Below are 27,766 nucleotides of genomic sequence, written 5' to 3'. Positions count from 1 at the left end.
GTGGAGAAACAGAGCCAGTAATTCTTCAACGCTGTGCCAGCAAATGATTAAACAACCAAACACGCTATAAATATTGCATCGGCATTTCCACACAACATTTGGGAAAGTGTTTAATATTAAGCCTGTAACACGATGAATGGAGTTTATGTAGTTGTGTTTATTTTGTTATGTCTGCAGAGGCCATAAATAGAACATTAGGATGCAAGGTCACCTTTATTTTGAAAAATTCCCAAACTGACACAGTGTTAATGTTCTGGCTTTAATAAAACTTTATGTGGTGTTCCTCCTCTTGGAAGGCATGAAGTTCAAAGAAGGGAAAAAGGTGTCACAAAACGTAATTGCTTTTATTTCACAGCTTTCTGTGCAAGCACACACTGGGCACAACTGAAGATTTTGATGAAACACATTTCAAAGCTGCTCCGTTTAGTCAACGCTTTAGGAATGGTTATTGAATCATTCACTTTCCGATGACTCGCTGCGTCTGTAGTCGAAGCAGCGATTCTGTTCTTCCACTCGTTGGTCTGGGTCAAAGTGAAAGTAAAGGTCCGAGAGTCGCAAATGTACAGTCACTGAGAAAACAGTTGCAGTGTGAGCCTTTAATGTTTGCAGTATATTTTGTAACATTTCCTACTTTCCTTTCCTGCAGATTGACGGTATAATCTCTGCTTTTGGTTTTCTTTGTCTTTCAGAGAAAGAACGCCCACCTGCTGCTGAACGTGTTTCTGCTGGCAGCGTGGGGATTCCTCCTATTGGCCTGTCGCTTCTACTGGATGGGTAACAAACCTCCAAACTTCTCCAACTCTGACAACCCAGCGGCTGACTCGCCCTCGCTCATCACCAGGACCCTGACCTTCTTCTACCTTCCTGCTGTTAACTTCTGGCTCCTCCTCTGCCCAGACACACTAAGTTTCGATTGGTCGATGGATGCCGTGCCTCTGATCAGGAGCCTTGCTGACTGGAGGAACTTTCATACAGTTGTCTTCTATTCTGGTCTGTTGTTGCTAGCTTGGTTCGGCTTGTGGACACATCCTGCACCGAGGGGAAAGGACACTAATGGCAAAGTGCATCATTACACCAATGGCAGAAATGGGAGCAGTAATGGGCACAGTTACAGTTATAATGATTATGAGCACGTGAACAATTCCAATACGGATGCTCACATAAATAATACGCAAAATGGGACCAAAAAGCACTATGAGAGCAGGACTCTGCTACCTACCACTGAAAATGTTGTGGTGTTCTCACTGGGCCTCTTGGCTATCCCTTTCCTACCTGCCACAAACTTGTTTTTCTATGTGGGATTTGTGATAGCCGAGCGAGTACTGTACATCCCGAGTATGGGCTTTTGCCTGCTGGTTGCAGTGGGGATCAGGTCCCTCTACATCCGACTACGCCGCAGATCATCCAGAACAATGTTGGTGTACTCCAGCGCAGCCCTGGTTCTATTTTTTGGTGTCAAAACAGTTTTGAGGAACCAGGACTGGCAAAATGAAGAAATGCTCTACAAGTCAGGGATTTATGTCAATCCTGCTAAAGGTAAGATGTGTGCCTTTATTCGTATATGTGTAAACATGTAAAATCACACACACTTTATATGCAACCATTATATTTATTTGTCTGAATAATTCAAAGCAAATATTTAGGTGAGGTTTGATTATGTGCACCGTCCATTAGTTTGCTATCATCCTGAATAACTCAAATAACACATTTTAACTCTCAATATTCTTACGAGTCTAGTATTATTCTAAGGAATACAACAGAGCTGTACTTTTTGATCTGACACTTTTCTTATACTCGGCATGCAATCTGTTTAATTGGAAAGGCACCATCTGTGACTGGCACCTTTAGTAAAAGATCAAATATTCTAAAGCTTCATATTAAAGGTCATCAAACAATGATTCTTATCCAAACCGAAGCTCTTGGAGCTGCTGAACGGAGAAGCAGGACAGGGCCCCACAAAGCAGCAGAAGGGCATGTTGTGTTAGCTAATTTCCCTTTCAGATTCTGCAGCGGCGCTGAGGCATGACAGCTGTTTGTTTTGGCAGGCCATCAGCCGAACCAAGGAGCAGAAATGTCCACGACTCACATTCAATAAAGTTAATATGAGATGAGAAAAGAGCCCAGTCTCATACACAAACACACACACACACACACACACACACACACACACACACACACACACACACACACACACAAAGTGTGAAATTGTGAATACACAGAATGTTTACGACACTTTTTTCACTGAGCATTCAGAGCAGGTGAATGAAGAAAGCTTTTATTTTTTTCCTGTTATCCTAGACACTTGTGTGTTTTAAACGCTGCACATTACAGCAGTGTAACCACCCGTTAATGGATTTTATCTTCCTATTGAATGAGTATTAGAGAGGGGAGATGGAATAATACCTCAAGGTTAAAAAGTACTACTCTTACACATTTAGAGCAGCGTGCACCTCATTAGGCGCATCTCTTGAGTCATAATAGTCTTTTATTTTTAATACTGTACACTTTATAAATTATTCCAAAGCAAATTGAAGAGATGCTAATGTTGCACGCTGCCATTAAGCATTAAATCCCATTATTGTACCTTTTTCTCTTCGTATTTATTACTTAGTTCATGTTTTCTGGATGTATTTCCACACTGCAGAGTATCTGCACAATATGTACAAAACATCTTGGCAGCCTTACATCTCCTGTCAGTTACTGCTCTTTGCTATTTAATGCCGTTAGCTATTCAATGGCGCTGTGGTGGTCTTCTTTTCATACACACTGGAAAAACTGGTGGTTTATACACAAAGCTCCCCCGGTGTGCCATCTCTCTTCAGCAGTACTGTCTTGGTATGCCAGCTGCAGCAGAACAACGTCCTCCTCAGAGGTTAAAAGGCACTGAAGCCACGGCAGCATGAGGCTGTGAATAACAAAAGAAAATGATTACTTGCCATAGAAATGTTCCTCCTGCTGTTATAATTCACCGACTTTTTTCTTTTTCTTTTGATTAACCTTTTCTTTTGTGACCCTGCGTGACCCGTCAGCATGGGGCAACCTTGGAAATGTCTTGAAGAGCCAGGGAAAGATGGAGGGGGCGGAGCAGGCTTACAGAAATGCCCTGTATTACCGCAGCAACATGGCTGACATGCTCTATAACCTGTGAGTGTTTTTAATCACACTTATTGTTGCATTCAATATTTTCGTCAAACATTGGCCCCAAATTTTTTATTTGTTTGTTTGTTTTTAATCTGTTGATGCTACTGTGCATTTATAACCATCTCATTGTCTTAAAACGTGAATGAATGATTGGAAAAACTCTCCTTTCTCATGTGTACATTGATCAGAGCTCCTCTGAGAGGAAGTGCCGTCTTGTTTTCAATTCCCCGGGGCGCTGTCCGCCTGACAGCGTTATTAATGATGCTGTTTTAGTCTGAGGGGAAAACACAAAACACCGGCCAGTACTCAGTGTGATCAAATGTCTGTGGTTTGCGAAACTGTTCCCTTCACATTTATCAGCTGGCTGATGTTGGTGTTTAATCATAACAGAGGCTTTAAACTGAAACGATCTCCTCTTTAGAGTTTTTAAAGCTCTAAATTGTCAGAACTGTCTTTTCCTTTGTCTGCTCCAGTGGTTTGCTGCTACAGGAGAGCAACAAGTTCTCAGAGGCACTTCACTACTATAAGCTGGCCATTGGGAGCCGGCCAACTCTGGCTTGTAAGTACAGCTCTCCTTTTTTTATTGACAATCTGCAGCACTTGTGGTCGTGGTTGTGCTGTGTCCAGGCAACAGCGAACACTGGCTGCGGTTATGTGAAGGGAAGGGAAGAGGTGGCAAAGGCCAGTGTGTGTACAGCTGAATTAAACCTTCGGTGCAGCTGTGCGACTGCTTTCAAAGCCTGATATGTCCACAGATAAAGCATAAACATTAAGTGATTTATTATGATTGAAGCCATGGTGCTTCTGTTTATTTTATTCTTGCTTTGTACATTTACTTATTTTTCTCTCCATTGTCCTGTCCTCCTCTGCTTTGTCTCTTCTTCTCACCACGAGTTCCTCGCAGTTTTATCCATTTCTTTTGTTATATTTTCACCTCTTTTCTTTTTGCTCCCTGATTAGTGTAAATCACATTCTTACCTGATCATGAAATAAATTAGCTCCCCGTTGTTCTGCGCATCAATCAATGACAGATAAACAGACAATCCTGAAAGTTTCTTCCTTTATTCCCCAGATTAATTATACACCTAATCAAGATCACAGTTAGACTAGAAAATTTCCATTCAGCGTGCAATTATCCAATCTGTTAACGCTGATAACAAGGTTAATTAATTACCCTAAGCAGCACACGTTTTGAAGGCGGATGAGAATGTAACAGCTAATGTGTGTTTTTTCAAGGTTACACTATTACTCACTGGCTAATTGGGAGCTAACTGGGCCAAACTGTTAGCTCCCAATAGTGCCTTTGATGAGGCACTATTGATTTGTGTCACTTTTTTGAGAGAAAGAATCAGTTGTTAGAAGGCTGACGAAATTGGAAAAGTTTTCCTTTGTCTCTGTTTTTCTTATCTGCCGTCCATCGTCTGCACAGCCTGTCGTTGGGAAAAGGGTTCAGATATTTACCATCAAATGCACAACAATAAGCAGAATGGGTAAAATTGTTGTAAGGTGGAAGAGTGAAGAGTAGAACATAAGCATCAGGATAACGATTTTCAAGGACGTTGGAGGGAAAAACAAAAACAAAAAGGAGTTTTTTTTTCTAGCTATTTGTTTTTGATTTGATATGTCCTGATTGATCTTCTGTTTCAAGTTAATTTATTCCAGCAGCCAGACTTGATAGGGAGTTGTTTAGAGAGGAAGGCCTACAGAGACTAATTACCCTTCAGCTGCGTATTGATCATTACTGTAGATGCCGTCTTTGACCGTTCAAGAGAAAGTTTAACGTACATTCAAAGTATCCCGCGGGACGTGTGCAAATATCAAACATACAGTAAAGCTGGAAAAGCATCAACAGTAGTTTAATGAAAATGATTTTTTTAGCCATTGCTTCAAATCAACAGAGGCAAAAACAAGGACTTTGTTGGGAGAAGGAATCCTGGATCCCAGATAAATGAGCCACGCTACAATATTATGTGCTTTATCACTTTATATCACTGTGACTGGAGCGTCTGATGCCAGTTTATCATTGTAAGCACAATTATCACTGAGCTTTTATCGATCGAGTGAAGCGACAGGAACAGTCTAAGCTTTCTGTTTGTGTTTCGTTTGATCCCAACAGCAGCCTACTTGAACACAGGCATCATCCTGATGAATCAGGGTCGCCTAGATGAGGCCAAACGCACTTTCCTGACCTGTGCTGATATCCCAGATGAGAATTTGAAGGACCCTCACGCCCACAAGAGCTCAGTCACAAGCTGCCTGTACAACCTGGGCAAGCTGCTCCACGAACAGGGACACCAGGAGGTAATGACAGATTGCAGATCTCGTATGCTAAGAACATATTTAAGGCAATAATAACCTTATAGCATGTCATAATAAAGGTTAAGGATACAATAAAATACACCAAGTGGAGGCAAGAATACTGTTTTTTATTTTTGTGAATTCCCCCCAAAACCCGCCCTTGAAACAGGAAAAGGAAATGTCTCAATTGCATTTGCAGTAATATAAATCTTTTTTTTGTCTCATCTTTGTTTTTTATATTTGTCTAACAAACAGATCCATTGCTACCATGGGAGTTGAAACAGTACTCCTCTGCATATGTAAATGTTGGAACCGAACTCAGTGAACTGAGATGAAATGCAGGCAGTTACCCAAGCAGCCTTTTGGGGAAACAAAAAAAAAAGCTTACTTTTATATGGACATGTTACAAAATGGTCTCAGTCATAGGGGACAAAGCGTATGTGCAGATACTCCTCAGGCTGTTTCTAACAAATTTTCTCTTTCATGCCCCAAAAGACCTCCAGCGCTGGCTAAAGTAACTGGTTTTCCACTTGCTGTACATTTATATTGAAAATACGCGCCGATGCTGCTGATTCAATCAGGAATGAAGCGGTCCTACGGCCGATTCAATAAAGGCCTTTCTAAATTGTTGGCATCCTTGAGGAACAGAGCATTCCCACTTCCTCTGACCTCTAACCGCAACATTTGCTTCAGCAATAAAATACTTTCAGGTCCTTCTGCCATTTAAACTCTGAGCGAGTCTGAGGTGACTTGCCGGACCAACACATTATACATGCTAAAGTCAACAAGCGACACGGCTCTAGTTGTCTTAACAGCCGTGACACTGAGGATAGAGCCTTTGTGCTCAGCTCTGTATGAAGCAGCCTTCTGGCGACCCCCAATTCCACGCTGTGTATTCATATTGTCATGGCCCCGGCTGCATGGGAGGAATGACGAGTTACCCCAGAGCCGGCTTCTCTAGCGGGGTCTCTGTGCTCTCTAATGCAAACGTCCCAAACCTTCTTTTTTGTGTGTTTCATTCACAGGAGGCCCTCTCTGTGTTTAAAGAAGCGATACAGAAAATGCCGCGACAGTTTGCACCGCAGAGCCTCTACAACATGATGGGTAAGAGCTGCTCGTGTTTCAGGACCATGAGCGTAATAGATACTGTTTTTACTGTGGAAGAAAAAAGTCTGTGGAGGTCTTGGAGGTATTATCAGCTGGTCATCACACATTTATGCTTCACAAAACACAAGAAAAGTACAAAGGCCGTGTACTTCCTGCATATTGTGTATTATTTTGGACTATATTTCTTTATTCCTTGCATAAACATTAAAGATCTGAGATTTCCAGAGCAGGCTACTATAAAAGGCAGTAAAACATGAAAACTTCAAAAAATCACTATTCAGGTCCATAATATCCTGTAAAAAGAAAGAAAGAAAAAATATTTGTAAGGCACGGTGTCATAAAAATTAGTAATACGAGCCAAAAGCAGGATTTCTGTTGGTGTTGCTGAGATTTTTTGGGGGGTCAAAAACAAAAGTTAGATAAATACACGTATAGCAAACTGTGTGTGAGACAGCTGATCTGATTCATACAGTTAGACAGAGGTAGACAATCGGAAGCTTTACAATGTCATGTTAAACAGATGCTTTTCACTGCAAGAGCAACCCAGCTTGTTGCATTACAGCTGTAGAACAGCTGCTTTCAGCCTCATTATATCTGTGCACTCCATTGCTTTTTCTTTTTTCTCTGCCCTTCCTGCTTGTTTTTCTCTCTCTCTCACACACACACACACACACACACACACACACACACACACACACACACACACACACACACACACACAAACACATATGAGGCTACTTATACACACACACAGAAAACCTAGAACAATAAGTAATCCAGACTAGGCAGTGCCACAGGTTTGCTTATGTGTTGGCAAAATGCAATGCGACGGAGCTCCTGAGATTATGTCAAAATGTTGATGAAAGCTTCAGGCCCCATTAAGGAGCAGCGTTGCGCCTGTAATGGAGGCACCGAGCCACAGATCTGTGATTTCTGCAGCTTAGCGTTGTTTCCTCGCTGAGCTGATTTGCACATTTGGCACACCTGCTCATATCTATTTTCAGTTTCACTCACTGCGCTGCTCTCATGCTGTTTGTCAGACGCCAAGGAGCAGAAGCTTTCATCAGAGGCGGACCTGGGTGGTAATCTGTACCCTGCTGGTCTCGCTCCAGCTCTTTCTGGTTGGCTGAGGAATGTTCCACTCCGAGGAGCTGGTTTTCAGCTCCTTGGATTCGATGTCACTTCTAATTGCACGTTAATGTTTGTGCTAATCTCAGAGGTACAGAGGTCTGCTGCCAGGAAATGGAGTCAAGTAATTTGGCTGCTTTTAAGCCAATCAATATAGGAAGAGGTCGTGTCAAAATGGACCAATATGTGCATTTTTAAACAGCTCAGCACCTTGGATTAGCTATAAGTCACTGCAGGTTAGATAAGCCTCTATGTAAACATGATGATTATTTATTAACCTTCGAACTAATAATTCAGTATATACATTTAAAATAACCACCGGTGTAGGACTTTTACACACAGAGGTTTTCATTATGACCCAATGGAAATGGAAAGCTTGGTGTAATGCTGCCTAATCCACTCTGCTGCTGATGGGAGTTTTGTTATTATGTAGCTACAATCTGATGGAAACATGCAGCATGAGGCTGTAATGGTAGAGCAATAATAGCTACACACGGGATCGCTGCAGCAGGTAGCGCTGCATGTTGGATTTTTACACCTGACACAACCCCAAAGGGATTTTTGGCTCCTCTCATCATCAGAACAGGGATCTTTCACTAGTTAACCAAATGTGTAAACCACTACACTCTATAACTGGAGAAAAAATAACATATTAACATGTTTTGGAATAAAATTAATATGTATTTGCATTATTTACATGCATGCATGCATGCGTCTGTGTGAAAGAGGTATCTCTATGTTATCACTTATATGAGGAGGTGTGTTTTCATGAGACTAAAAGGCTGTGGGCAGGCGTATGTCACCTGTTGCTTATCGCTGTCTTTTCAGTGAAGCGATTAATCTGAATCCCCACTGAATTCAAACCTCAGTCTCCTCTTGTCTAAACAACTCTTTCAGTCATTTGGCAGTTCATAAGACTTGGTGTAGATTGAAATATAAACCATATTACAAGTCATATTTTAACAAGTGGGCTTTATTCACACTTTCCCCCTAAATACATCATGATGTTGATTTTTACTGTGTTGCGTTACCAGCCAGTCAGTTTTTTCCAACCATGCGAGGGTTGCTGGATAGCTTTGTTATTTCAGGTGTTGCTTTAGCAGGCAGAGGGTCAGATGTGGTGGTGGGGGAGGTATCGGATGATGTCTGACAGGTCAGGAAGAGTGAAGGAGGACAACGGGAGAAATCTTGTCCTATTGTTCTGTAAGCATTACGGTGAATTTCTGCTATAATCAAGCACACTTAGCTGAAATGAATTACTTCAGGAAAAACCCTGAAATAAGAGCATAAATCATTTCTTCAGTATGAATCTAACATGTTTAAGCAATTGCAACATCCTCCAAAGCCTCTTATTACTCCATGTGTTTAAAATATGATGAAAGTGCTGGAAGAAAAATCATTAAGTTTGATGACTGGATTATAGTCTGAATTTGTTGCCTCCCTGTAATAAAAATCAAAAGAATAAAAGACAGCTGTGTGATGTTTTAACCTCTGACACTTGAATTGATCCCTCATGTGACGCTGTCTTTGCCATCACAGGAGAGGCCTACATTAGACTGAATAAGCTGACTGAGGCTGAGTTTTGGTACAGAGAATCGCTGCGAGCCAAGCCAGACCACATTCCTGCACATCTCACTTATGGGAAACTTCTCGCAATGACGGTAACGTTGTTTTTGTTTTGATCCTCCCTTATCTGTGTTTCCATTCAGTTTGCTATCATACGTTCTAGTGAGTGTTCTGATTAAACACTACCCTGCGACCAACTTTATTATTTAAAGGTGTATCCCACATTTAGTGTTTGGTTTATGAGATTAATTTAAAGTTAATTTCTACTTTTGCTGTTTTATAGCATCTTTCTTTGCTTTGGAGCAAATACATCAAGTTTCAGGGCAAAACAAACACACTGATGTCCTCGGGGTCATTTTAGCTTCTCTGTAAAGTTTAATCAAACGAAATGACTTCCTGATTTTGTCGTGCCTCCACATTTGCATCTTTAATGTGTTACTAGAAGCTACTAAAACAGTATTCTTAATCAACTGCCTAGAGAGCGCTCGAATCTCTACACTAAATGGAAAGAAAGCTAACACTGCCCGGCATCTTCCAGGTCAGCAAGTGAAAGTGAAACCTGTCTTGTGTTTTACTAATGAAAAAAATGGAGGCGTCTCCAGTATAGGAGCAGTTTCCAGAGTCCTTGAGTTTATGAGGAGCTGGTCGTGCAGTCGTTCGGTGATCGACTGCAGCAAGACGTACATACTCGGAAAAGAGCTGAGAAAAAAAGTAGTCTGATCTGAAAAGGACTGTCAGAAGACAAATAAACAAGTCAGACAGAGGCTTGCTTAGAAGGTCAAAAAAAGGGTGGAGGCCTTGTGTTCAGCAGACACCCCTTTCATCCACTGCCTGGGCCCTAATGAGAGGAGCCGGCAGCAGTGATATCTGGATTTCCAGCAAACGGCTGCACTCTTCCTGCCCCTTTTTTATTTCCTCCATGGAAACAGAATTCTTTTCAAGTTTGTTTCATTTATAGTTTTTCCTCAATCATCATTTTGTGAATATCCTCACTGATAGGTGGAGGAATTTAACAGGCAAACCAATTTTTCCACAGTTTTTAGACATAATGTTATCCTTTTTTGTGTCAACACATATAAAACCAAAAGCCTTGGAAATAAACTTGAAGTCAGTTACCACTTATATATCTGCATGGCACTGGCTACTGCCAGTAGCTAGTGAGCATAGCATAGCACATGAATTGGAAATAAAAAGCTTGGCTTCGGGGATCACTAATTAACACGTTATTTTTGGGCTGTTTAATCCATACAAAAACTAAGGTGTAAAAACCACACTTTGTGGTGTTATAACATTTTTATGTGCCAAAAGTTACTGAACCCAGCCAGGAAATAGTTTGGCATATACCCCTAAAGAAAAAAACAAAGAATGTGTCTTTTTTTTTCCGTGTGTTTTGTATAGACTGTAGGCTTGGACGGGCCGACTGCTTCTGCATTTTGTGAGTCTTCAGAAAAACCACAAACTGTCTTTCATCTGAGTTGCTGAAGTGCTGTACAGTTGTGGATCATTGTTATTAGTCCTCTGCACACTGGCGGTGGATTGATTTGCCGTTCTGTCCGCTGACCGGTTGCCAGCTGAAAGAATAGATCAACTGGCAACGCAGATAAAACTCACTTATTAAGTTGACATGATCCCTGTGAAAAATTCAATGGAACCAAAACCCATCAGCAAGGATGGTTTCAGGGAATAACTCAATACTTTAAAGGAGAGTATTAAGACTTGGTAAAGTTGATTCAGAGAAGAAGTCTGTGAGCTGTGAGGAGAAACTTAGAAAAGTGTTATTGATTTGGGGGAAAGTAGAGTTCAAACCTTCAGGGATAAATCTCTGTAGCTCTCTGACCATGATGGATGGTTTAGGGGTCTTGAACCCCTGTGATCCCTTGAGTGCAAATGAAAGTGCGATCAAAGACGGGATCTAACTTACTTGGATAGGCTTACAGTGACTCTATTCTTTAAAGGAATTTCTGAAAGATTTTATTGAAATGTGTCAGACAAATGTTACCTGTGAACACAGGCTGTTGTTTAATATGTACCGACTCCGGCGTTTAATGTGATCCAAAGCAGTGCAGGAAGAGCAGCCGTCTGTCACCTCCCACCTCTGCCCTCCCTGTGCAACAACTGTGAGCGATGAAGACACTTCAGATGCTGTCAGGGACTTTGAGGTTCAGATCCCTCTGGGAGAGGCTGCAATATAAGGTTTAGCAGCAGGGTCAGAGAAGGGTGAGTGGTGGGTGGCGGAGCGAGCCTTTCTGTGGCTGCTGAGGCGCAGAGAGCAAAGAGACGGCGTGGATGGTGAGAAGAACAAACAGGGGAAGAAAGGGAGAGTTAATCACACAGATCAGTATTGCATGCTCAGCCCTGCTGACCCCCCTGCACCTTCACCGACACCCTAAAGAAGCAGGATGTGTTGTTGGTTGTGCATAATTATAATTATAATGCTCACAATATTGGATTCAGTCATTCACTTGTCATTTCCACAACTAATACAGTACAGGTTTCATTCATAATAACCTCGACACTCACAGAGCCAGGGATGCATCTGCAGTTTGCCCAATGTTATCAGGAGATTTGAGGTGTGAGGCGTGCGCAACTGAGCTCAGCGAGTGTGCGACAAACAGGAGAATATTGCACAATAAGTCACCTTGCTTAATAAGTAGATATCCGACAAAGCTGTATTCCCATGTACTCAGCAGATGTTTGTATGTTTGCATGCTAAACTAGTGTTGGACAATGACAAACAGACTTTAAACAGATTCTACTTACCATTAAACCTAAACAGCCACATCAAACTATCTTTTAGTTTGCTGAGAAAGCCAAGATACGATATCTCCACATGGTAGCGACTTGGTTACACCTTTAGCTCATGTCCTAAAGCACATCCTGCTTTATTAACTGTTTTACAATGGAGTAATAAACAGAGTACAGTCATCATTTATAGACGAGGTTCCTTCCATCCCTTTCTCGTGCTGCATTGGTCGTACCTTAGATGAAAGCTATTCCTATTTATTGCCACTCATAATCATAATCATAATCATTTCGTCTGATTAAGGGGATTCGGTGAAATTAAAAAGGGTAGCACAGTTATTAATTTTGACCTATAATAAATGATTTTTTAACAAGTAATAAAAAAAGAAAAAAGTTGTTACATTTTTGAGGTCCTACCAACATCTCGCTTATTCTGTGTATGGTCTCTGTTAATATTCTTAATGTGTCACAGCCCACATCTTTCATGCACTTAGACCTAAAACCCATTTCAGTCTGTCAAAGTTTAAGCTGTAGAGGTTTAATAACTGTAGGTCTTTGTTGAAAAAAGCAGCTGGCGGTAAAATGTCTGCATTCCCCCATCTGTGAATATAAGTATAAAAATACACAAAAGTGATGCTTTTCAGAATAAAACTTCAATCAGCTCTGTTAAACGTGTCCTTGGCACAGGCTTCATTTTCTGCAGCATCAATGGAAACTACACTCAGATGTTTACATTAGAAATTTCTGTATTTATTGAATCTACCGCTCACTGAAAATGAAGTCTGCAGTCATTAATACGATATAGGGCCCATTCCTTCTGTATGACTGAACTGAAGTTCTGCGCTAAGTGTCCCACTCATTCACGTTGTTTTTACTGGCTTTGCATAATCCAGTAATGCCTTAGTATATTAGTCTTCATGAGAAGGCTTTATCTCTCTCTCAAATGCATACTGATGGCTGCATTATTAATGCATCAGCTTTTATCGATGAGTGCACATGGTTAATTGTTGATCAGATGACATCTGGTGCCCAACTGAGATCAGCGATGTGTCAGAGTCCCAGTTGGCACTTCTATTGGCCAGCTGCTCGGTTCTGTTAGAGCTGTGATTGGTTACATGTCACAGTGTAAAGGGCCTGAGGAAGCTTTTGCGGTCTGCAGGGCTTCAGTGTGTCTTCTTCACATCATATTATGCTCGCCCCCCCCTCCGGTATGGATTCTTTCTGGAACATAAAAACAAAAATAAAAATCATATGTGTTTGTGTGCAGTACACCTGTACTTGGGGCATTATAGACACAAGCCTTTCTGTTTTCTCCTCTTCGCTACTCACTGTCTTGTTTAATAGCAGTTAGGCCACACACACTGACAATCTGCAGCTATGCTCCGGAAGTGCTCTTTGCAAAGATAATATGTTTAATGAATGAGACTTTACCCTGTCTGGTCTGCTGTGCTAAACGTGACAGCGTCTGCTTTTGTGGGACGACACATGAGCCTGACAGAGTAACAGTAGCGATCCGTGTGTTTCGTGTCTATTTGTTAAGATTTATTGTTAGAGTACGTCTGTGGTTGGAAGAGGGACATTAGGTATACACAGAGGTATTTTGGCTGTTGAGTCGAGTGTGGTGTTTTTAGACTGAGTAGCTTTGAGGAACAGTTGAAACAATAATGACTGTGTTTAATCCATCTCTCTCAGGGGCAGAAAACAGAAGCGGAGAGGTACTTCCTCAAGGCCATCCAACTCGATCCCACAAAAGGCAACTGCTACATGCATTATGGTAAGCACGGATATATATTTCCCTTCCAGTCTGACTCACACCAGATTTCTTTTTACATTTCAAATATTTGATTTGGAAATTTCACGCATACATGCTGCACTTGTGCAAGACGAGCACTTGTGCACCTTAGCCGGTTGTTTGTACAACAGAGTTGGCTGACCCTTCTGCCATTTCTGTTTTTATTCTTTTTGATTAGTCGAGAGTCACAGGAAGCAGGGTTGATTTCCTTAGATTGTTCACTGATTTGATGGGTGTACAGAACGTGACAATTTTAGCATATGCCTCTTCTCAAGCTTTCCATTAATCAGCAGTATTACCTCCTGGATTTAATTTCTTTCATAGTACCTTTGAGTTTGTAAAAGCATTTAAAGCCTTGTCTTTGTGATCACCAGGTCGCAAGTGACATTTAAGGAAATTGGTTAATGGTGGATTTTTGCATTTTGTTGAGTACTGTGTGTGTAGGTTAATTATCCAGCCAATCAGGATATGGATTGCATTGATCCGAGCACAGAGACGGTGTTATTTCAAGAAATTACTAAACGGTACTAATAATAAAGGAGATATAATATCCATATGGAACATCCATATAACATCATTTATCTTATTTCTGTTGGCCCAAGTAAAAATATGCAGCAATTAATTTCTATTTCTTGTTCAGATCACAGCTATGGTTTAATTTACAAATATATCTATTCACAGCTAAACACATCAGATCTGCCATATACTGCTGGGTTTTCATTACTTTAGATTGACTAAGTTGTTTGTTTTTCAAAATGTTTTTTGTTTCTGAGACCGAGTGTCCTCAGGCCTGAAGAAGACTCTTCAAAAAAGGTCTTAGAGTGCACTAAAAATCATGAATTTAATTTAGCTGTGTTTATTTGATCATTTTCACTTGCCTGCCTTAGGCAGCAATGCTAGTGATGTGTTTTTTCCTATGTATTAAAAAAGGCATACACTATCCTGCTACAAATGGAGTTTCAGTCAGCATTATTAGAAGTGTACTGCCTCATTTGGGGCTTTTGAATTTTAGTTAAAAAAAACATGTAATAAGTAAAGAAGTTAGCTGATTATTGCTTTCATCCATCTATTCTGCTGGTTACTAAGGTAAATGAATTACTTCCATTGACGAATTGAGTCATATATGCCTGGGAATAGTATTAATAGGTGATACTTTTATGTTTAGACTTGCATTTCCAACTACTTAGTAAATTAAAGGGTCAAGTAAATTAATTACGCATGCATTTATTTATTTCTTGTCCAGCCTAATTGTCACATGAAAACCTCGCGTGGCGTTCCCCAGGGATCAGGTCTTGGTCCCATTTAATTCTCTTTCTATACACTGTGTAACATAATCTGTAAATAATATAGTGTTAATGTTAGTTTTAACTGTTAGGATACTCAACATAAATAACATAAGTTTTTTTACTTAGCCCGAGTTCTTTTTCGTGTTGCTCGAAGGAAAGAAAAAACCCCAAAACGTAGAAATCTGTCCTCCAGCATTAGCTAGCCCGCTCACAATCTGGGTATGAGCTTAAACTGACAAAGTCGTACAGCCGTACTTTCTCCAATTAAGAAATAATGCAAAAGATAAAAATTATTATATTTTAAGTAAAAGCATATTATTTTTGCTGTTGTGTATCAAAGTCGGGTCCGTTTTATTAGTTGATGTGTTTGTCTCTGACAGATTTGATTTCATTTATCAAAAACAGTGCAAAACTGCAGATCTGGAGGTTTTTAGTGCACAGTTGCAGCCTAAAAACTCACTTAAAATACAGCTCTTGCCTTGTCCTGCACTAAAGGCTCCAGTTTCATCCACAGTTATTAAAAAAATGCGCTTGGGTTCACTTGGTGGTTTAGCATCCTGGCACAGCATTGGAGCTTACCAAAATCAACAGTGTATTAATTCCCCCTAAACCTGGCTCTTACCGAGGGGTCCGCCCCGCACTCGGCCTTGTCAGGCTTCTATAATCCCCTCTCATTAGGCTGGTCCACAGAGGTTAACTGCAAGGAAGGCGCACCCGTAATAAGACATAACCCTCCTGCTGAAAACATTTTTATCCAAAGGGAACAGATCTATCAAGGCTGATAATCTGAACAAATGAGTCTGAAAGATGGCCAAGGAGAGATTTTATGCTGCACTTATATTTAATGTTTCATCATATTGTCACAAGTGCAGACTAGTCTGTCCCTCTGCCCAGGCCAAAAGAAACACTGCGAGGCCGTGTATCCCTACGTGCCCCTGTGGGGATCCCAAAGTGTTTTAATAATGGTGCTGTTCCCTTCTGCCCTGCCAGGTCAGTTTTTGTTGGAAGAGTCACGGCTGCTTGAAGCAGCAGAGATGGCAAAGACAGCTGCACGCCTTGACAGTGGGGAATTTGATGTGGTCTTCAATGCAGCCCACATGCTCAGGTATGTTTTTGATTGGCGTGATTTTTTTCTCTTTCTTCAGGTTTGATGATTTCCTTAGTGCAAGAGCATGCATAAAGACACTGGATGTATTTTATTCTGCCTAGATGAGATGGGTGGGCCACAGTTTTCTGTGGCTGAGTAGAAAGAAAGCTGTGTATGAGAGAGGGAGGTCTACTGTCTGCACGTTTTATCCAGGGGCTTACACCATTCCTCAGCCTCTGTGATTTACTTGGCTATACTTTGTAATCCTCTTCTCTTGCTGCAGTGCCAGCTCTAGAACTCCTGGTTTATCTTAGTGCGTAGTGTAGCTATATATCTCAGAGGGCTGTCTCTCAAATTACATATACCACTCTGTCTCAGTCTTCCATCACTGGCCAGTGCTCATATTTGAGCGCATAATTACAAATTAGTGCAAAGTTCAGCTGTTGAGGCTAAGCAGGAAAGCCCACAAACTGTTGTTTGTGAATGAGAGCCATGTGTGGGATTGTATAAATACAGCTATGTGCCAACTTACTGAATGCTTCCCCCCTCCCCCTGAATAAACCTCCAACTTTATATTAGCCAGTGTAGCGATTTCCTTGTTTAATTAGTCACCGTGGGCAACTCTCTGCATATTTGTCAAAACTACGACTGCCAGCTGTAAAGAAAGATAACTCGTGGACAAGTGCTTCGCTGGACTCACCAGAGATCTGCAAAGTTACTGTGCTTAAGAGTACATCAGTGCACTCCCACTCAGCTTTGTTCAGCGTACCTCTGCTGATCGTGTAGTATCTTCACCACCAACGGTTTCAGGCGTAGAGAGCCTCTCCTAGAGTCCAAACTCCTGGCAGCTAAGTGAGCATCAAGCAGCGCTCGGGTTGAACTCATCTCCGCCTGCTTGGCATGGGGTCTCACTCCCTCCACAGCTCGTGTTCTTTATGTGTTTGTCTTGGACGTAGATGTGGAAAGCCCATCGGTTGGTGGGGACACAAGTGAATCTGCACAGGAGAGGGGAAGAGATTAAAAGGAGGAGCAGTAGCTCTCAAATTTGCAAATGTCGTTTATTACCCCTTTGGGCTTTTGGTTTTGACTATTTTTCTTTCAAACTAATAATTTTCATCTGCTTCGTTTTAAGAGTTCTTTTATTTTTTTCACTACGAATGTAGGACAGGAAAAGTTGGGCAATAGTAAGGCCAAGAGGTACATGCTTGTACTTCCCATGAGTATGTCAAATGCCAGTGAAAGTGAAAAATTACACTGTGAAGTCGTAGAGTAAAGTACAATCTGTAGATTTCCAAAGGCAGCCCTGGGAAAAGCAAACATTATAAAACACACAAGCACTTTATCCACACGCAGTTTACCTCATACCATAACCCCTTAGTACTGTACGCTGCTATCGTGCCATAATCTTAAACCGACTATGAGACCAAATGTAAATTTTGTGAAATATTTGATGACTGCAACTAAGTGTTGAAATTGCAGCCCAATGTCAGGCTTACAAGCAGAATTTGTCTTTGTTGTGATCTCCTTTTTTTAGGTGGCATTATTAGACAACAAGATCACTGGTTTTTAATTATGGACAAGAACTTTTTATTATTTTTTTATTTCATTAATGCCTGTTTTTGTCATCAGCCTCTCTCGCAGTTCCTGTGCTGGTATAGACTTACAATAGCTCCTATTCCAATGGTCGGCCTTCACTGTCTACAGTGCTCTCACAACCCACAGTCAGACGGCTCTAGGAGGTCCTGTAGCTCTGCTGGTTACAGTGTGGCAGCTTTCCAGTTCTCCTCTCTTAATGTGTTTATAAATGTGATAATGATATTATGGAATTAGATTTGTGCATTTTTCATCTCTGAAGGATCTGCTTTCTAAATATTATGCTGGCAAACAAACATATGGTTGTGGTTGGATGTGAAAGCCACATTTATAATCTCAGGACAAATTCAGCAACTCGAGTTGGTGTTTGGATCCCTGTTGGAATGTAAAATGCTTCTTTCTGAAACAAAAAAGGGAGAAACCCAGCCATAGCGTATTCTTCTGTATATCTGAATATGTAAGCAAACACAACGTATAACTTATTTAAGATCCATTTACAACACTTTGGCAGTGTGAGTTGACCCACTGTGGTCACAGACTTGAATATATCAACAACTACCATAAAGTTTTGTACAAACAGTCTTGAGAGGAAGAACGACGACTGACTGGGGGGATTTTTTTCTATAGCACCACAATGATCTTCTTATTCACGGCGTAAGCTGAAGTGAACTGGAATGGACTGACACCAAATGATCACTAAACGTGGACACCCGTCAGAACATTAGCATTTAGCTAACACCAGTATGTAGCTAACGTTAGCCTCAGAGAGCTACAAGCTATTTGCATCGCATTGTTTTTCTGGAGGCTCTTTTCCTGCTATATAAAATATAAGGTATAGGTATTTTTTTCTAACTCTGAATTATAAATCATCTCCTTCATCTGTTAAAATTAAAGGATTAAGATTTCACAAAACCAAACATAGATGTATACGCAGGTCCAGACTTTTCTCTGGAACTACGCAGATGACGATCTCATAATAAAGCACGACAGCCTAAATGAAAGCATGGCTATAAAAGCTTCGCTTCCTTTGATCATTCTGACTTAAGGGGCTCCACAGCCGGCCGCTGTTGACTCCGTCCTTGACTATGTCAGTGTTAAATTGTTTTTAATTGGGCAATTGTTACCATAAGGGCACAGCCTGAAGCTGTGTGTCATAAAGGTGATTTCTGATATGCCAGAAAGTTAACAACAGGAAGTGTTTTGTGACCGAGGAGCCACCGGCTTATGTGCAGTAGTACAGTGGGTTATGAAAGAAGATGATGCAGCCGTGTTGTAACTGTAGTTTTCGTGTCAGGAACAGTTTGTTTCTGGTTCCAGGGACTCATGCCGACAAGCCATCTGCTCAAAAATCCTTTTTGTCACAATTTGGCATATGCAGCATATTTTGGAGCATTCAGTTTGTACGCTCTGCTGTTCTGTTTTGGTTTTGGGGTTTTTATTGATGGTATGATTACGTTTCTGTTTTAATGGTGTTTGCACAGTTTAACTATCGCAATATCTATCAAGTGTTGCAACCCACATTTTTCCAGACTAAATGTAAACAGATATGTACAGTGAATATTCCAGATGAGCCTCGGTTTCTTGGTATGCAATGAACTAGATGTCCTGACCTCAAGGTTCAATTAGAACAGAAAGTGCTTGCAGTGCACTGCTCAGCACAGATGTTATCGAAAGATGCTATCGAACGAGAAGCCTACGGGCGATTGGATTGGCTTTTCTCATCCCTCATGCTGTTCCTCTGTGTTACTTTCTCACTGACCCTCGAGCGCTAGTAAACACGAGGGGTTCAAGGCCTCATCCGAAGCCAGCAGCAATAAAAATGAGTAATGACCGCCTCTCTGTTTTCCTTTTGCAGACAAGCCAGCCTAAATGAGGCAGCCGAGAAGTATTACGGACAAGCAGCGAGCCTGAGACCCAACGTGAGTAAAACCACAGCTAGCTAATCTTCCCCCGTTACTATTTACTCTGATGGACAATGCGCAATCGCAGTCTGGGTGGCTTTCCAGTATTATTACTCTCTGATCTGCTTTTGCACAACACCATGCATTGTCAATGGAGCTCAGACAGATGAATGCTAGGTTTTTACTATGCCCAGAGATTTGCTTGTCCAACATCCATCACCAACTTCAAAGGAGAGGCCAGGGTAAGCAGAATGAAAAGAATAATGATAATAACACTGAGTCAGGGGACTGTGACGTCTTGAAAATGAATGGGATCCAGTCTTTGAGAGCTCTGACAGGGAGGGTCAAGTTGTTTAAGTGAGGGTCACAGAAGGAGCAAAGTATGTTTGGCATGTGGTCACCCTGTTTATTCCTGCGTCTTGATTAAAAGAAATCAGTTTGGGATTAATGATCAACTATATCTGAACAATGATATACAGACAAAGCAAAGTCTAGTGTTAGGACCACATAAACCCTGGGATAACACAAACAAATACTGACAAATGGAGCAACCAAAACTTGAGTATAACAGAGGAATTCGATGTTTTTTCCATACATGACGAAATTCAAAGAGCGTAACTGTTCAGATCCCTGACCGTTCCCACTGATACTTTTTCTGATGTCTAAATAATTACTGTTAACTGCCTCCACCCAAAATGCACAGCCAGCGTTGATTAGATGTTTATAGGCCGCTTATTGTGCTCCACATTGCCGACAATAGACCGAGGTAGAGCTGCTGTGTTTTCCGTGTGCCCAGCTAAGTGAGGAACGAGATGTGAAATACTGTTCTTTAAATAACAATAATAATAATTATACATTTTTTGCTTTTAATGAAACCCGTCGGTATTGTACATCAAATATTGCAGTTTTGATATATGACAGGATGATTTATGAGCATGTTTAAAGCATAACTGGGTTCTGAAAGGTTTAAAGAGTACAAACTCATTATCGATAACACATCGATTTTGTGGAGTCTCACATCAGGTTCTTGTCATTAATCCATAACAGACTCTTACATACACAACTACAGCCAGTTTGGAGTTAACAAGTTGGCTTCAAACTGTTTGGAGAGTGTATGAAATACACACAACACCATTTCTGTGTCAGTGTTGTTCAGTTCGTCTGTAAATTAAAGTCTCGAGATGTTTGTGTACTCCGTAGTCCTCGTCCACATGCAGTTGCATCGTTTTGCCCCTGTCGGGTCCACTTTTTGGGAAACTTTTTGTTATTTGTGTTACTTTACAGCTGAGGCATTATTATAATTTAGCATCTTCATCCATCTTCCTTACCTGTATCCTTTGTTCTTTCCAATGTGATTTGACTTAAGCCACGTACGCTGTCTATCTTCATTTGTCATTTCATGCTTTACTGCGACTTGACTCTTTGCTCTCCAAAGGCCCTGGTGTTTTATATTAGGCACATATGTCTGCTTGCTTTCAGGGAGAGAGGACACTTCCTTCCATTCAAAGGATTTAACAGTCCTACAGTTCCCTCAATCTAGATAAACTAAATCGGGTTGGATGCTTGCTTAGCATCAGTTGCTCTCTATAACCTATGACATCTGCCCTTTCAAAGTTTCCAACTTTATATGGATAGTCTTTGCTTAAATGGCTATTTAAAGTCATTGCAGCCAGGTCATTCAACACCTGGTTTTACACTGAACATTCACAACCTCTATAGCATATGTTGCTTTACAGTCTAGGCTAATATGCTCTGCATCTGGACATGCCTCTGCTCCTGCATGCCTATTTCAGCGAGGGTGGGGAGGCAGAGAGGTTACAGAGCAGCAGGAAATGAGAAAAAAATAAAAGCTTTTGACAAGCCAGTGTTCTGCAGTGTGTTGCAAGGGCTAGGAAGAATGCAGAAACGGGGGTATAAATCACAAACGGCTTAGATATATGAAGAAGGGGGAGAAGCAAAGGCTTTTAGTAGTCTTTAGCTTTGAGTCTGCAGGGTAGACTTAGGAGGGAAACAAAATTCAGGGATTGCTAAGTTATGCATGGGTGAAAAGAGCAATCTTTGAAGCTATGCTGCAGCTGTGCTAAGAAGAAAACCAGCACTCTGTGGATTTTCTACCCAGGAGTCACTGCACAGTGTTTCACGTGTTACACCACTCATCAGCAAGTGTCCTGGGGAGCGGTAAAAAGTGTGAATACAAGCTTTGTTAGCTTTCTGGAAAACATTTACTTCTATTCTCCAGGATCCATCCATTCAAACCCTGACTTTGACTGGACAGAGTTTGTTTGTTAAAGTCTTACTGCCCACCTGCTTCAGTGAACTCACACATATATTAGAGACTGGGGCAATGACATTTTTTGTTTTTTGTTAACACACAATACATCAATACATTGTGGCTCCGTTTATGTGTCGTCACTGTCACTGTCAACTGTGTCCATCTGTATAAGAAAAAATACTTTGGCTCACAATTTTCAGACTTTTAAAATGCACCAACTTGTAAACTGAAGCCTGGCGGTTATTCTATGATTTAAACATCCAATGATGGGTCAAAAAGAAGGTAATTTAGAGTGCCTCAGAACTACCCCAGCCATTAAATTCAAGAACCCTGGCTGCTAGCAGAACAAATTTAGTTTTGCCAGGATGCTTTAAATTAAAAGAAAGACCCTCTCCAACGAGCTACAGTAGAGGTCTTGGTCGTGTCAGTCCTTCCTTTGGGCCATGCATGTGTTCTATGTTTTACATTTTATGTATGTCTTTTATCCTGTCTTCCTTCTCTCACCCCAACCAATCACAGCAGATGGCCCCGCCCCTCCCTGAGCCTGGCTCTGCCGGAGGTTTCTTCCTGTTAAAAGGGAGTTTTTCCTTCCCACTGTCGCCAAAGTGCTTGCTCATAGGGGGTCATATGATTGTTGGGTTTTTCTCTGTATCTATGAAGCGCCTTGAGGCTACTTGTTGTGATTTGGCGCTATATAAATAAAATTGAATTGAATTGAATTGAATTGAATTGAATTGAATGTGTTTACAGCAGAAAATGGTTTTCTCTCAAGGGGACTGTGGTATAGTTGGGCTATACTGGTTGAATTCTGCCAAAGAGAAAAGCACTCTCCTTCTCATTAAAATGGAGATCATGCATGGAGCATCACTCATCCTACTCTGGCACTGGAAAAACTGTGAAATGTTTTGTAAGCGAACAGTCCAGCAAACGGCATCGTTCACACAATTCCTCGTAGTTGGGAATATATGAGACAAAGGCTAACACTCTTAGGAGAGCTTCTGTGCTTAAAAGTGTGACACTTAAACTCCAGATTCACATTAATATAAGAATGTAAACTGTCCAGTTATTCATCTGGGGTTGTTTATTTGGAGAGTTACTTAAATGTTGATATAGATTCAGTGTCATCTATTCAGTCTTCATCTATTATGATTTCTCCGTTCGCTCTTTCAACAAGAGAAATACTTTGGGTTACCTAATGGACCAAAAGAAATTGTTCACCTCTTTAAATATCATAATCATGCATGTTTTAAGTCAGACGTGCATGTGATGATCGTTATAGTAAAAAAGTCTTTTTTTTTTTTTTTTAACATCCTCGTATTCTAGGAATTACAATTATAGAAATCACAATAGTCCGAAGCAGTAGCCTCACTACACGATTAGACATGTTTTTCACATTTCAAACTGAAATAGTGATCAGATGTGGCCCTTCCCTAGCCCTGGATATCCTCCTGACATGATTGCACCCCAGACACATTTCCTGTAGTTTGGTCCTCATGACTCACTCATTGCACCGCTGATGATTTTGCCCCTCGGCACTAACGGGAATAAACAGTATATTCATCTCAACCCACTTCAAAGTCGCGGTCGCTCCCTCTGACATCTACGGCCACAGACAAGACACAGAGACACGCAAAGCAGCATGGTTACCAAACTCCAAACAGGGTCTGGGTGATCAGACGAACAGAAACCACTGTGTTAAAAAATTTCTTTCTTTATTTAAGCCTCACCTCTGGCATTTTCTCTTGCTTTTGTCATAAGAGACAAGTTACTGTTACTAATTTTTTCCATTTCCATTAAATTATGTACATCCCAAAGTGTGAACAGATGGACTTTATGTGCATTATTTATCAGCCCGTGGATGTAGTAAAATTTGAATTTTTTATTAAAACATATCTCTAGTTAAAACACTGTCCTTATGTGTATGTTAGCTCCCGTTTGCTATGTCCCAGGCAGCTGTGTTTGTACCAACTACACTAGTTTATAAACTGTTGCATTGTCTTTTGAGCTTAATCTCTGAATCCAATTGGTCTTACCCTAAAATAACTAAGATCGCTCTCTTTTTTCTTCTTAAATTTCAGTACCCTGCAGCTTTGATGAATCTTGGGGCAATCCTCCACCTCAATGGGAAGCTGCAAGAAGCTGAAGCCAATTACCTCCGAGCACTTCAACTAAAACCAGATGATGCCATCACCCAGTCCAATTTGCGTAAGCTGTGGAACATCATGGAGAAACAGGGCTTGAGGACCACGAGCCCCTGAGCTCAAGAGATCCCGCCTACTCGCCATCTGCACACCAGACCCGGGAAAAGGACAGCCTACACGCTCCTCATTTGCTCCTGTCATCCAGAAAGGATGGAAGAGACTCAGGGAGAATGTTTGCTCAAAGAGGCCGTGACTGTACCACACAGCTCTCCTAGTGACTCCTGAGCTTCGCATACACCTCAGGCCAGCAGCTTTCCTCACAATCATTGCTCACAGTTTGGCAGACGTTATGTGGTATTTGGACTTTTAAGTACTTTTTTCAAAATTAAGGCTTTTTTTCCTTTATAACTAAAGCACTTGAAGTAAGACCAGGTACATCCTTTAACATTTGAGATGAGTTATACTTAAACTAAGCAATTCTGCTGAAAGGTTTCTCAAAAAGAATTGTTGAACTGGGTAAAATTTAATATTAGAGATAAAAGAGAGGAAAGGATCTCATAACGCTGCACTGGGGGGGAGCGGGTAGTTTCCAACACCATTAAATGAAGTTCTTGGTTTGACCAAATACTCCACTTTGATCATGAAGACAGTACATGAAGAACTAACAACATTCAAAATCACAACTTAAATTTATATCTCAACTCTCCAGCTTGTGTACTGATTCATAGTCTCGGTGATGAAATTTGTTCATTAGAATATACACACTTTGCTATTATTGCAAACCATTTGTAGCACTCTCCTAATATTCGGTGACAACTTGAAAAAGGGAATTGAATTTGTTAGCCATTGCAGCACAACGGTAGCCTCTGCAAATGTTCCGCTTTGCAAAACCCAGCATATTTTGGCAGTTAAGCTCAAAAAGTGAAGAAAAATTTGCATTGTAATGACTTAAAAGGTGTAATATCTTTTTCATGAGTGTAGCAGGAAGTGTTTTTATCATTACAGATCTTCTCTGCATTGGTTAAGAAGTCACCATGGCAGTTAAGAAACTATACATAGAAATGTTAAGCTACCTTCCTGTGGAAGTAACAGACAAAAAATAGGTAGGTACTGTAGATTCAGGTACACCGCCTTGCTACATGCCCGAAGCTTTTATAGAAGAGTGTGTAAGGACCTTAAGCAGATGAAGGAGTTCTTCTAACCAAATACAAAAACTATGCTGATGCACACCTTTTAACCACAGAACAGTGCACAGTCATGGTGCATTTGAGGGAAATATTTTAATGCCTTTATGTTGATATAAGTAAGTTTAGTGTGTGTGTGTGTGTGTGTGTGTGTGTGTGTGTGTGTGTGTGTGTGTGTGCGTGTGTGTATAAATTAATTCTAATATATACCTACATAGTGTATAGTATCAAAAAAATCATCGAAAGCAGCAAAAAAGTAGCCAGACACGAATTTGACTGCGTTACTGAGCAAGTTTGGCTTTTTACATTATTACAGTATTTCTCACATTGTCAGTCTTTCAGTCTCATTTGTACATATTCTGTGTAATTTGTTTGTTTTATTGTCAGCAAGTGAAACAGCACCTTCCCAGAGGTATCAGCATATACCATATTTAGAATAATTTGTTTGTTATTGGTTCACAAACCTCTCAGCTATCCGTGTCCTTTGTTTATTTCATTTTAAGTTATTGCTCTGTGTTAACTAGCAGCAGAACCAGCTGGTACTGTGTTTTTAGATGTAAAAAGAAGGAAACGACAGCTGTTATGTTTACTCCTGTGGTCATTATGGAGTAAATACCCAGTTATGTGGCCCGTCGTGGGTAAATACAGAGCAGCGTCTACAACGAATGGTAACGTTTTTTGAGTTTATGTCATTTGTTACAGTCACAATGCTATAACACCATTCTGTTTTTAGCTATGATGAAGATTCACAGTTCACATTAATTCCTAGCACCGTATGTCACACACATCAGACATATCGTGTAATTATCACATGTATATATAAAGTGTTTATGAAGAAACACTGTCAGCTTGTTTTAATGAAGGTGTTTGAGAAAAAAAATGTTTCACTCTGTGTCTCTGCTCAGGGATCTCAAGCGGTGGGCTATTGCAGAAACTTGTTCATGGAGCGTTTACTAAATTAAATTTTTTTTTTGAAAGTTGTTGTATTTGTATAAATTATCGAGCTTTGTAGCCCCATTTTTTCTCCTTTTTGTATTATAAAATGAACAATGTGCCAGAGTAGACCTTTCTTCCCAGTGGTGTTTCTCTTTGTTTTGTTTGTCTGCTTATCTCTTTGTTTGTTTTTCCACAATAAATTGATGGTGTTCTGCTTTGACGAGTGCCTGTGCAGCCATTATTGCTGATTAGGGATGGGTATCGTTTAGGTTTTATCCGATACCGGTGCCAAATCGGTACTTTTGAAACGGTGCCGGTGCTTAAACGGTGCTCAAACCGGTGCTTAAAGGATGGAGAACACAAAATTGGTCCAAAAACCTCTCATGTTCAGCTGGTTTTTTGTAAAAAGATAACAATGTTAGCCTTTTCTGCAGCTATGGGGCATATATGGTATCACTCTTGGCTGGAAGCAGGGGCTTAAACAATGGAAAAAACACAAACTTTGTCCAAAAACCTCTCATGTTTAACTGTTTTCCACTTTTTCTTTGGTCATTTTAGCCTTTTTGTCCAGGGTGAAGGGAGCATCTGCCATCAAACAAGAAGACAGCCGCATGTAACTACGACGGCGTTTGCTAGTTCACCTTACTGCATTAATGTAATAACGTGGTTAGCCTACTCAACGTAAATTACACACGGACAACATTAAGCTACTCACGCAGAGAAGAACGGCTGCTGCTGCATCATCATCCTCATCATTTCTGCTACACTGGCAGGGCTAGGGGCCAGGACTCTCCCCTTCGGGTTTTTGGGGGATGTTGCTAACTCCGGGTCAGATAACAGGCAACCCACGCACAGTAGATGCGCTCGGTGTGAGGTCTCGCAGCAAGCTATCATACGGCGCATTTCTCGGCTTTAAAAAAAAACGCTATGCGTCGCCAGGTGTTTCATCAGATTTGAAGTGTTACCTCCTTTGACAGTATCACAGTATCAGCTTAAAGCACGTGTTGCAGGCTGCTGAGTTTGCATATTTTGCTGTGAAGTACAGCCAGACTTCTGACCGCTTCGCCTTGGGCATTTTTAATCTGTAGCTCTGCTCTAGAAGAACGTACGTACCTGGCCCCGCCTACTATCCTGGGAAACGTAAAATGATTGGCTAGAAGTGTGTCACAGCTCAGGAAAAAAAAGCACCGAAATAAAGCACCGAAATGTGCGCTGCTTTTCGGTCTGGTTACTACCGTTTATGTCAGAACCGGTGCCATCATAGCACCGGACACCGGTACCCATCCCTATTGCTGATAGTGTAGGTCACAGATTGATATTAAGGTTTTGCCAGTCACACTTTGGAGCAACAGCTTGAGTTTTACATCAAATTTCCGTTGTATTAAGCGTTAATGGGGTGATCTTCCATGCTGTGGAACAGCTTTTACAGGGTATATAAAGTTGCCCCCTGTAAATTTGCTAAAATGTGTCATAAAATCAACTCAAATGAATTTCCTCTGCTTTGATCTTTGTACAACAAAGGAGACATGTAAATATTGCCATATGGAAGGGGTAGCAGTGTGGAGCCACATATGGTCGGTGTGTTTCGATTC

At 40.9% G+C, this 27,766-nt stretch overlaps 1 protein-coding gene across 1 annotated transcript in view; it reads left to right on the top strand.

Moving 5' to 3' along the window:
- Positions 1–26,394, top strand: part of tmtc2b (transmembrane O-mannosyltransferase targeting cadherins 2b) — an 83,865-nt gene extending 57,471 nt beyond the window's left edge. The window contains exons 3-12 of the mRNA XM_004568261.2: positions 690–1,536; positions 3,030–3,144; positions 3,615–3,700; positions 5,258–5,442; positions 6,465–6,543; positions 9,214–9,335; positions 13,675–13,756; positions 16,051–16,165; positions 19,596–19,659; positions 23,992–26,394. Of these exons, the coding sequence (XP_004568318.2) occupies positions 690–1,536; positions 3,030–3,144; positions 3,615–3,700; positions 5,258–5,442; positions 6,465–6,543; positions 9,214–9,335; positions 13,675–13,756; positions 16,051–16,165; positions 19,596–19,659; positions 23,992–24,171 (1,875 nt within the window). The 3' untranslated portion in view covers positions 24,172–26,394. The remainder of the gene's footprint in view (positions 1–689; positions 1,537–3,029; positions 3,145–3,614; positions 3,701–5,257; positions 5,443–6,464; positions 6,544–9,213; positions 9,336–13,674; positions 13,757–16,050; positions 16,166–19,595; positions 19,660–23,991) is intronic.
- Positions 26,395–27,766: the final 1,372 nt, after the last annotated feature.

Source organism: Maylandia zebra, linkage group LG7 (genome assembly GCF_041146795.1).
Source record: "Maylandia zebra isolate NMK-2024a linkage group LG7, Mzebra_GT3a, whole genome shotgun sequence".
NCBI lineage: Eukaryota > Metazoa > Chordata > Actinopteri > Cichliformes > Cichlidae > Maylandia > Maylandia zebra.
Note: the sequence above shows the minus strand (reverse complement) of the source record. Positions and strands in the feature narration are given on the sequence as shown.